The 12,236-nt window shown below is 43.1% G+C and overlaps 1 protein-coding gene across 4 annotated transcripts in view; it reads right to left on the reverse strand.

The window, feature by feature from the left end:
• LOC117352658 (aquaporin-7-like) overlaps positions 1–12,236 on the reverse strand; it is a 54,055-nt gene that overhangs the window by 16,050 nt on the left and 25,769 nt on the right. For all 4 annotated transcript variants that reach the window (XR_004537751.1, XM_033929235.1, XM_033929238.1 and 1 more), the window contains one exon: positions 2,255–2,381. Coding sequence is in view for 3 of the 4 variants with exons in the window: in XM_033929235.1 (XP_033785126.1) it covers positions 2,255–2,381 (127 nt within the window). In the remaining variant the exon portion in view is untranslated. The remainder of the gene's footprint in view (positions 1–2,254; positions 2,382–12,236) is intronic.

Raw genomic sequence — 12,236 nt, forward strand, 5'->3', positions numbered from 1 at the left:
TCATATTCCAAGTTCTCCATACCTTTTATTAGCTTCGTTGCTCGTCTCTGCACCCTCTCCAGCAGTTTTATATCCTTCTTTAGGTTGGGAGACCAATGTTGGACGCAGTATTCCAAGTGTGGTCTGACCATCGCCCTATAAAGCGGCATTATAACTTTCTCCGATCTACTCGTGATTCCTTTCTTTATCATGCTTAACATTCTATTTGCTTTCTTTGCCGCTGCCGCGTATTGTGCCGACGGTTTCAGGGTTTATCTATCAGTACACCCAGGTCCTTTTCTTGTTCGCTCTTACCCAGAGTTGCACCTGACATTCTATACTCGTGTTCCTTGTTCTTTCTGCCTAAATGCATTACTTTGCACTTTTCCACATTAAACTTCATCTGCCATTTCTCCACCCATTTATGGAGCATGTATGGTTGGGCAGACTGGATGGACCATTCGGGTCTTTATCTGCCGTCATTTACTATGTTCCTATGCCTATTTATTGTGGATATTCTGAAAACTTGACCTGCCTGTGTCTCTCGAGGACCAGAATTGCCATAGAGAGTTGATTACTAGGTATCAAACTTCTGTTCAGGTTTGCTCTCTTTCCCCCTCGTTCACTAACACGTAGCGCAGGTTTTAACGCCAGCAGCGGCGGTAACTGCGTCAGAGCAGTTACTGCCGCTGCCGGTGCTAAAACCCACGCTACGCGTTAGTGAAGGAGGGGGGTTTATTTGTTTTACTTCATTTTTTCTTATTATTTCATTCCATTAGACAAAGTTATAGAAAAAGGAGCATTTATTATTTACATATCTCTGTATGATCAATTGCTCAAATGCACATTATATCATGACTTCTGTCCCAACATGTTGATTATGCATATACAGTATATATATTTTATGATCTTAAATATTCTTTATAAGTTTTTTTTCAAACAGTATATATATTGTTAATTATATGTTTTATAATATATGTTTTTCCGTTTTATGTGGTATTTTCATTTGTATATGTGGGGATGCCTTATTCTTCATTATTATTCAAATGGTTTACACGTATTTTTTCAATATATATTTTTAAAATATTTGTTTATTGGAAGCTTATATACTGCTACTAATGACTGGGGAGTCAATTCTGAGCGGTTTGCATGAGCTTCAGTAAAGGTCTTACAATACATGAGCTAAATATATGTGTATCTAACCTATTTATACCATCTATATACATATACACTTCTCCCTCTGAATCCGCGGTTTCAGTATCCGCGGATTCGGTTATTTGCTATTTTTTTTTTAAATCATTTTTTATTTTATGGGCTATTTTTAAGCCCTCTGAAACTCCCCGGAACCGTGCTAGGTGGTCTAGCGGGCTTTTGGGGCAGGAGCAATTTTCCTACGCTCCTGCTCCGTACAGATCGTTCATAGGAAATGGCTGCCGTGAGCTCCCGTAGTCTCTCGAGACTACGACGGGAGCTCAAGGCAGCCATTTCCTATGAGTGATCTGCATGAGTTAGGAACGTAGGAAGATCGCTCCAGCCCCCGAAAGCTCGCTAGACCACCAGGTACGGTTCCGGGGAGTCTCAGAGGGCTGAACTGGCCTGAATATTAGTCGCGATTTTTTAATATTCATGGCCCGGCTCTGCCCCTAACCCCTGCGAATATTGAGGGAGAAGTGTACTATAATTATTGTTTCTCTATTGTCATATGCTCATCTTTTTTGTATTTGTGAGTTTTATCATTTAGATGATCCATTTTAATATATACAATATTTGTATGTTGATATATTCATGTTTTTTAAACTATAGACTCCTGATACAGGCCATTCTGGCCGAAACATGTACGCATATAATCTGTTTGAACGAATAAAGTATTACAGCCCTCTAAAGTCGCCTTCTCTGTCCTGTTTGGTTTATCCGTCCATATGCCTCCCATGGCTAAGACGCCTTTTGAGTTATGCGCTATGAAATTTCAGCGTGCATGTTATAGAATAGGGCGGAACCACGCGGAACTCCTAATTACTGTCAATTGTTAGCATCTGATTGACTAATTAGTTTGTGCACAGATCTGAGATCTGTGCCCCAATTTGGGCAACAGTTTGCCATAAGTTTGGGCAACTATACAGAATACATGGGTTAGTTCCTTTTAGTAAAAGAGCCCCTTAACTTTGTTCCTGGTTCTTCTCAAGCTCAGGTGCCGGTCCTCTTGATTTTGCGATACGTAGGATGCATTGGCCTAGTTTTTTTTAACAACAGATACAGCAGCTTCTATTGTACTTACCAGAGATTCCTCCGGCTACATGAATTCCCATGGTGACACCAAATCCAAATGAGAGATTAATACTCAAATACTGTCCGTACTCCTTTTTTCCTAGGACAACCTGTGCAACAGAACCTAAACCAAAACTCTAACCAAGGAAAAAAAACAACAACAACCCAAAAACGGGTCAATTAATCATTCATAGATCTGAGACAAGAACATTGTCTGTCTAAATTCGAATCAGGCCTAAAAACTAAATTTCTTATACTGCCCAATTAACCTTCTAGGCCAGTGGTAGGCAATTCCGGTCCTCGAGAGCCGGAACCAGGTCAGGTTTTCAGGATATCCACAATGAATGCGTATGAGATGGATTTGCATGCACTGCCTCCTTGAGGTGCAAATCTATCTCATGCATATTTATTGTGGATATCCTGAAAACCTGGCCTGGCTCCGGCTCTCGAGGACCGGAATTGCCTACCTCTGTTCTAGGCGGTGTACAAATTCATAAAAACGTAAAACATACTTTAGCTAAAATCCAAGTTTGAGCTGACATTACATCACCAAATAGTAACAATAACTTTCGAAGACTTTTAAAAACAAAGAGAAACAGGAACAAAAGCTAAAAAGGCAAGAAGTACAACAGTCAAAGTAAAAGAGTACAATTAAGGAAAAAACAATGGGAGGGGCTGCTCTAAATAATGTTGAGCTCAATAATGTATCCATCTTTACCCTTCAGTATGTCCTTTTTTTAATTTATTTATAAATTTTCAACAAATATATAATATAATAATGGTTCATAGACAAAACCGCGGAAGACAAAGGCGCACGCCGACAACTGGGCGCAAGATGGAGGCGCGCGCCAAAGAAAATGACAGTTTTTAGGGGCTCCGACAGGGGGGTTTTGTTGGGGAGCCCCCCCACTTTACTTAATACAGATCGCGGCGGCGTTGTGGGTGGTTTGGGGGGTTGTAACCCCCTCATTATACTGTAAACTTAACTTTTTCCCTAGTTTTAGGGAAAAAGTGAAGTTTTCAGTAAAATGTGGGGAGTTACAACCCTCCAAACCCCCCACAACGCCCCTACAACGCGGCGCGATCTGTATAAAGTAAAGTGGGGGGGTTCCCCCACACACACCCCCGTCGGAGCCCCTAAAAACAGTTATTTTCTTCGGCGCGCGCCTCCGCGCTGCGCTCAGTTGTCGGTGCGCGCCTTTGTCTTCCACGATTTTGACCTGACACCTATAATAATAGCTATCAAGACGGCTACTTTGCGCACAAACCTCCAACATATCTCTCTATCACCTTAAATAGAGCATTGTCATTGTCACTGTATTAATAATATAAATTGCAAATGTATACATAACAACCTCGAAAGTTAACCATGTCAATAAGTGCAATATGTGTCTAAGATATTCCAGTTTCTAATAAAGGATGATATATGATTGATCTTTAATGCTATAATCTCTTCATATTTCCTATATGCACATAAGTTATTCCACCATCCATGATAGTTGACATACAGATTATACCTCCAACAGAGGATCACAATATGGAGAGCCAGAGCTATCATAAAATCAAATAACCTGGAACTAGTGGATGTAATGCCAATCTTAGGATTAGACCAGGGGTGTCCAACCTTTTGGCTTCCCTGGGCCGCATTGGCCGAAAAAAAAATTTTCTGGGGCCGCGCAAGACAGAGGAGGGAGCCGGCAAGACAGTAAACACCTGGGGGCAGCAGAGGAAAACTGCATCGCCCTCGACCGGGGCCGCACAAAATACTTCACGGGGCCGCATGTGGCCCTTGGGCCGCAGGTTGGACACCCCTGGATTAGACGATCGTAATATAACAATGTCATATGATAACGGAACAGATATAGAAAATACATTACATATAGTATGCCAATAAGTCCTTTTTAGTTGTCTCCCTTTTGATTTTTGATTATGTTATTACCTTTGAAGCATTTGTACAAACGTTTCCATTTTATGTAAACCGCCCAGGTACTTAGGCGGTATATCAACTACAATATATTCGAAACTTGAAACTTTTGACAAGTATGACATCTCCAAATGCAGCTTCCCTCAGGACTTTTCACTCTACAGCTTTGCCATCATAGAGCACACCTGAAATAATAACATGATATTACACTGACCAGCCAGACAGCATCTTTCACTTTCAAGGAAACCTCACCCTCTCCACTGCGGATGATGGCACCGAATTTCCTCGAGGCAGGCAAGCTGGACAGACTTCAAAGAGAGCTTCATTATCATCTTTCTACTGAGCCAGCATGGCTACTGCAACAGCACACGCATGCCCATCTAATAAAATGCATATTGCACGGAAGCTGGCTGAATGCAAGGTAGAACCCAATATCTGCAAATTTCAAGAAAGGCAGAGACAAGGCCCGTCTACTGTAGTTTGTCCATTCCCGATGCAATACTATACTCACAACTTTTATCCACACATCCCAGCATTCTCTGGGGTCTTTTTATTAAGGTGTACTAACTGATTTAGCGTACGCTAAATGCTAAGATGCCCCTAAAATATAATGAATGCTTTAGCATTTGAAACATAGAAACATAGAAAAAAGCGGCAGAAAAGGGCTATAGCCCACCAAGTCTGCCCATTCCAAGTATCCCCCTCCCTGGATTTACTCCCTTAAAGATCCCACAAGAGTATCCCATTTTTTCTTAAAATCCATCACGCTGCTGGCTTTTATCACCTGGAGTGGGCTAAATCGGTTAGCGCATCTTAATAGAAAGACCCCTCTGTGATTATTCCACATTGACATTGGATTTTAAGGTTTGTTGACTTTGGCACAAGATGGTGTTCCACCCAAAACTCGCACGCCGTCTTTTATGATAAAAGGTCCAACGCTATTGTTTTTACTTTTTTCTAAGTCATGTCAGTTTATATACTTTTGTCTAAATTATAAGTCGGTTTATATATTTTAAGTTTTAACTATGGACATACTATATTTTATGCATATAAGTGCACCCATAGGTTCAATACAGTTTTATATGTTTTCTGTCATATTTTTAAGTTTGGTGATGTTTTTCTTATGTTTGCTTCATGGCCACTATGGACATTTTGGCCTGGTTTCTGTATAGGACACCCGGTCTCAGAAGCCGACAGGCGTCCTATACAGAATCGCACCTAAGCCCGTCTAAAGTGAACCCGATTCTCTAACTGACGTCCATGTTACAGATGCCAGTTAGAGAACTGGGTTGTAAGTAAACGCGGACGCTGAGCTTATTGCAAGGGATCTCTCTGCAGCGATAAGTTTAGCGGCTGCCCATCCCCCCCCCAAATGATCACCAGCAGCAGGGATGCCCAATCCCTCCTGCCGGAAAACCCCCCCATAGATAGGGGCAGGAGGGATACACAATCACTGCTTCCGGAACCCCCCCTTATATGGCGGTAGGAGGGATGTCCAATCCCTCCTGCTGGAAACCCCCCTCACCTCACTCCCGTAGATCGTGCTGCCCCCCAACCCCCACCCCACCCAAAGCTCCCCGACCCCCCCACTAACCTTTTAGGAAGGCTGACCGGCCGGGTCTTCCCTCCGTCCAGCTGGCAGGCCCACCTCCATCTGAATGAGGTGGACCTGCCCTTTCCGGTGCATTGTAGGATGCACCGGAGAGGGGCCTAAGGCCTGATTGGCCCAGGCGCCTAAGGCCCAATCCCTCCTGCTTAATCCCTCCTGCCGGAATCCCCCCTTTGATCATGCCACCCGGACCCCCACCCCCCATATATCACACTTCCCCCTCCACCCAGACCACCCTCCCACTCGGAACCCCCCTAACCTTTTAGGAAGACCCAGTCGGCTGGCCTTCCTAAAAGGTTAGAGGGGGGTCCAGGGGGTTCGAGTCGGGGGGGGCGTAGCGATCTACGGGGGAGGGGGGCCGGTGGCGATGCGATTTACGGGGTGGTTCCGGCAGGAGGGATTGGCCATCCCTCCTGCCGGCCATCATTCGGAGAGGGGTGGGGGGAATTCCAGCAGGAGGAACTGGGCATCCTTTCTGACGGCAATTATCGAGCGGGACAGGCAGCTGCTACTGTGGCCGCTAAACTTATCGCAGCAAGGAGATCCCTTGCCGCAATAAGCTCAGCGGCTGCATCTACTTACAATGTAGGCTAGCATTTTGCTGGCCTACATTGTACGCGTCTCCCGCGTACAGCCACCTAGGTCCACCTAAGGCTACTTCTTGGGCAAACCACGCCCACGCCTTGCCTTAGGCGAGCTTAGGCAGGCATGTGCACCTCCCTAGGCTCCCGGAGGCGCCTCCAATGTAGGCGACCTGCCTCGGGAGCTTTTTTTTTTTTTTTTTTTAAAGAAACGTGCGTCCCGATTGGCTGGTTAGACAGCGGTAGGACGCCTACAATTGGAACGCCGTTTACAGAATCTGGGCCTTTATGCACAAATGTGCATCCATAGGTTTAATACAGCTTTAGTATTTTAATTTAATAATTTTTTTTTTGATATCACACTTTTTGAATTATGCTTTTCCCTGCAGGTTCTTCTGAAGTAATAGGTGCCACCCATTTGCGTCTAACAGATGATGCCAGTCAGGTTTATGGCTTTGCCCTTCTCTCCCACATTAGTATTTCGGAACTCGCAAATTTGTTTTACCAACTATCAAGATAGCTACTTTGCGCACAAACCTCCAACCTATCTCACTATCACCTTAGAGCAGGGGTGTCGAAGTCGGTCCTCGAGGGCCGCAATCCAGTCGGGTTTTCTGGATTTCCCCAATGAATATGCATTGAAAGCAGTGCATGCACATAGATCTCATGCATATTCATTGGGGAAATCCTGAAAACCTGACTGGATTCCAGCCCTCGAGGACCGGAGTTGCCCACCCCTGTTCTAAGCAGCACTAAGTGACTAAGGAACCCTCCACATCAGGGGTCTCAAAGTCCCTCCTTGAGGGCCGCAATCCAGTCGGGTTTTCTGGATTTCCCCAATGAATATGCATTGAAAGCAGTGCATGCAAATAGATCTCATGCAGATTCATTGGGGAAATCCTGAAAACCCGACTGGATTCTGGCCCTCGAGGACCGACTTTGACACCTGTGGGCTAGACAGTGATGCTGGTCCCCTTCCCCTCAAGCCCTTTCCCCTAGTCCAGAAACTGACTTACCAGAAGAGGTCAGGGGTAGGCAATTCCGGTCCTCGAGAGCCGGAGCCAGGATATCCACAATAAATATGCATGAGATAGATTTGCATCTCAAGGAGGCAGTGCGTGCAAATCCATCTCATACATATTCATTGTGGACATCCTGAAAACCTGTCCTGGCTCCGGCTTTTGAGGACCGGAATTGCCTACCCCTGTTAGAGGTCATTGAATTAGCAAAGTACAAAAAATCTTTCTGAAGGTCTAACCCCTCATTGTATAACCAGACGTCTAAAGTTAAGCACCCTTTGCCTACCTCACCTTTTACAAAACCATGGTGTGTTTGTTAGTGCTTGCCGCTGCGGTAACAGCTCCGATGCTCATAGACTCTAGAGTATTGTCATTGTCACAAAATACAGCTGTTAGTGCATTTCTAACACTGTTCCCGCTCAGTATGGATCTTTCACTCCTTCCCTTCTCTATAAGCACACCACATAGCAACCTATCTTTTACTTTCATTTCCATTTGTTATTTCTATTCTTCCACTTTTCATGTCATTATTATTCTGTTTCATTTTAATGTTACTTTATTTTTTTTTAGGACCCCTGACATCCTTTGTTTCCTTTTCAAAAACATTTTGGGCACGCGTTGTTCACTGAGTTCGTTTCTTTGGTAGGACATACGCAGCGCTGTACAGAGTCACAATGAAGAAGAAAACAGTCCCTGCTCAAAAGAGCTTACAGTCTAAACAGCCAAGACAGGCAAACAGGATGTCATGGATACAGTTAAAGGGAAGGGTTAATCTTCTGGCTGGATTGGAGGGCAGAGGGGAGTACAGGACAATCAAGCCATTGTGACATCACTGATGAGGTTGGCTCTTATTGGTGGAATGAGGCATTATGACATCACAAGCTCAGCTCTGCTTCCCAAAGACAAACTCTTTACACTACTACGACTACTACGACTACTATGAATTATTTCTATAGCGCTACTAGATGTATGCAGTGCTGTACAGAGTCACTAAGAAGACAGTACCTGCTCAAAAGAGCTTACAATCTAGACAGACCAACAGGATGTCATGGATACAGTCAAGGGGAACGGTTAATCTGCTGGATGGGTTGAGGGCAGAGGGGAGTACAGAACAATCAAGCCATTGTGACATCACTGATGAGGTTGGCTCTTTTTGGTGGAATGAGGCATTATGACATCACAATCTCAGTTCTGCTTCCCAAACACTGAAACTCTTCACACTACTACTACTACTATTAATTATTTCTATAAAGCTACCAGATGTATACAGTTCTGTACAGAGTCACAAAGAAGACAGTCCCTGATTAATAGAGCTTACAATCGAATCAGTCAAGTCAGACAAACAGGATGTCATGGATATAGTTAAGGGGAATGGTTAATGAGCCGGCTGGGATGGAGGGCAGAGGAGCTATATCAAAAAGGTGGGTTTTCAGTCTGCTTTTAAACAAGGGAAGAGGCTTGAAGGACAAACTCGGGTAATTTATTCCAGGCATAGAGGGCAGCTTTCCATAGCATCTTGGATTTTGACACAAGTCGGACAGCATACCTCCTGGGACATCTTGTCTGGTCTGCAGATGAATTCCTCTGTACCCCTCAGAAGGGAATCACTAGCCACCACTACCTTATGCCTCCTAGGGGGTCACGGACCCAGAAACTGGGGATTTTGAGCTTTTGTCCTTCTTCTTCCTGGGATGTTCTCATCAACTCCACTTCCAGGTCTGCATTAAGGGAGTTACTGCATGTCAAACGCTAAAAATGGCTTTAGAATTTAGTATAGTAACATAGTAGATGATGGCAGATAAAGACCCAAATGGTCTATGTCCCTTAATGTATATTAAAGGTGCATTGTTAATTTTTAAAACTTATAGCCCTCTACAGCTGCACGTTCTCTGCGGGGTACAATTAAGCATACACAGTAATACTCGTATACTAAAATGCATGACAAGACTTACAAAAATAAAATAAAAACAGATTGCAGATATAAAATTTACTGTTAACTATGATGAAAAAGGACTGATTTCAAGAGTTTTCTAAATTGCAAAAACCCCAGAAAGTGATCTACTGTACGAGGGGCCACTGAAATGAAATGAAAAATGTCCAGAAAAGTATGGAATAACTTGAATAGGTGCATTTACCTCACTGAAACAAAAAAATGTCAAGAAAAGTGTGGAACAACTTGTATGTTTCATGGCTCCACATCATTCTCTTCTTGGTTGGGCTGAGAACCTTGTAACTTCCGTTGGCAAAGCATTCCATACACAAACGCCTTGGATTGAGAACATTGATCGATGATTTAGCAAATGTTTAACAAGTTGAATGGATTTTACTAACATTTAATCAGCAGAACGTAAAGAGCATGACAAATGATGCTTTTGAAACAAAGAAGCCAATATGAGGACTATTATTAGTCAACTCCTTATAAAACAAACACAAAATTTTGTATTCAATTCGTGCAGGTATAGGTAAGTCCTGAAGAACAGGCGTAAAATCTAGCCAATTTAACAATTAGCCTTTCAGCTGCATTCTGGGACAACTGCAATGCATGTAAGTTGTATTTCGATAAACCAAGATACAATGAATTGCAATAGTCAAAAGTAGGAGGGATTATTGCAACTATGACAGATTGAAAATTAATTATAGATAAATAAACTTTAAGCTTTCCTAAAAATCTCAAACGGGGCCTAAAGGACAGAGTAGAATCAAAAAGTACATCGAGATAGCTGCATTGATCAAGTACAGGAATAGTGAAGCTGCAGACCAGACCCCCGAAACAGAGCAGACCCCCGAGCAGACCCCCGAAGTACACCCACAATAATCAGAATTGAGACCCAAATACTGGACCTGAAAACTCCTTTCAGTTAAAAAATTAATGAACCATTAAGCCCTAACGCTACATGGTGAATTCTCCCCCCCTCCCCTTAGCGCGCCATAGTAAAAGGTCCCCCTCTGAAAAAAAAAAGTCTTGGGAGCACTGCCAAGTCCAAAAATTTCAAATTAACAGTAGGCAATAAATTAAATATCTTTGAAAGGGAAAATTTGAACTCTGTGCACCTTAAAATGCTTTTAGGGGAACATTTTGACAATAGCCCTTCCTGTGTCCAATTATGTGTTTTTACAGGATTATTCTGGGTGGAGTAGTGATGGGGATATAATTGCTGAGTTTATTTACTCTCAGGGAAGCGACATAACCATTAACTTAATTGGGGAGGTGAGGTGACACGTATGAAGGATTGCTCAGGGTGCTTAATACTCTCGCACAACCCTGTTTCTGATAGATGAACTTACAGAGTCACAAAAACAAAGCAGCTCCCCCCCGTCCATCTCATTTATCTCCCTCAGACCATTGCCTTTCATATGTCTCCCAAGCATATCTAAAACCTGACCCAACAGTTGTCACCACCAGTTCCCCTGGAAGTCTTCTTCAGGTCTTATCACTTAGGGCTCCATTTACAAAGCCGCGGTTGAGGTTTCGACCGTGGGCCAGTGAGGTACATGCTCCGAGGCTCATAAGAATTCTACGAGCGTCGGAGCATTTACCTCCTTGGCCCATGGTAGAAAGTCCTCTTCCGCAGCTTTGTAAAAGCCAGCGTTAGCTCTTCGTTTCCTACAAAGGAGATCATTCATTAGTTATTTCTTGTCTGGATTATGGCAAATGCCTTGAACCATATTAACACTAGAAGAAACACTATCCTTTCAGTAGTTGCCTCGACCCTCTGGAACTCAGCACCAAATGCTCTAAGAGAGAGAACGAATCTTGAGAAATTTAAATCTTTCCTTAAGACATTCCTTTTTAAAGATGCCTTTCAAGTGTAAATGTCCTTTTAAGGATTTTTATTTTTTTTAAAAACCCAAACAAACAAAACTTTTTATCTTTTACAAGTCCACTTCTATTGGACTTACTTGTTTTTAATCCCTCCCTTTTGTTTATACCTTTAATATCTTACTTTTCTTTCATCATTGTAGTTCTCCCCTTCTTTTCCACTTGTACCCGTTTGTCCAGTCGTGTATAGAAACATAGAAATAGACGGCAGATAAGGGCCATGGCCCATCAAGTCTGCCCACTCTAATGACCCTCCCTATCTATCTTTGTGGATAGATCCCACATGTCTATCCCATCTGGCCTTAAAATCTGGCACGCTGCTGGCCTCAATAACCTGGAGTGGAAGACTATTCCAGCGATCAACCACCCTTTCAGTGGTAATTGCGGAATCCACCATTCTAGGATTTAAGGGTAAGTTAGGTGTACATCTCCTTATGAGTGGCATTAAGTGACATGGGTAGGGGTAGGCTAGATGCACTTCTCTTTACGAGAAGCTTGGAGCGATATGGGGACCAAAACTATGCCAGGGTACACCTGGCGGGGTCTCCGCGTGTGCGGATCGCCGGACTTGATGGACCTAGGGTCTGTTCTGGAGATGGCGCTTCTTATGTTCTAAGAAGAACTTCCTAGTGTCACCGTGCAGTTTCCCGCCCCTGATTTTCCACGGATGCCCCCTTGTTGCCACGGGACCCTTGAAAAAGAAGATATCTTCCTCTAATCGTGTATGTTTATTTTGCTAAAGTTATGTTAAATTATATTATCTGTTTCTGCCCTATTTTAAAATGTATAACCACCTTGAAATAAATGATAAGGTAGTATATCAATAAACTTTTAATAAACTTAACTTAATAAATAACAATATTTAATTCAATGTCCAGGTCTCCATCCATATTTTAATCCAGTTTGTATTGCCACCAAAATTTGTGAGAACAAACAAGGGTCCAACGGGTCAAGTTCCATCGATGGCAATGCAGTAGACGTCAACCGATACGACTGTTGGCGTGAATAGTTATTTTCCTATTGATTTTGTAGTTCCTTT

This window comes from Geotrypetes seraphini, chromosome 1 (genome assembly GCF_902459505.1).
Source record: "Geotrypetes seraphini chromosome 1, aGeoSer1.1, whole genome shotgun sequence".
Lineage (NCBI taxonomy): Eukaryota > Metazoa > Chordata > Amphibia > Gymnophiona > Dermophiidae > Geotrypetes > Geotrypetes seraphini.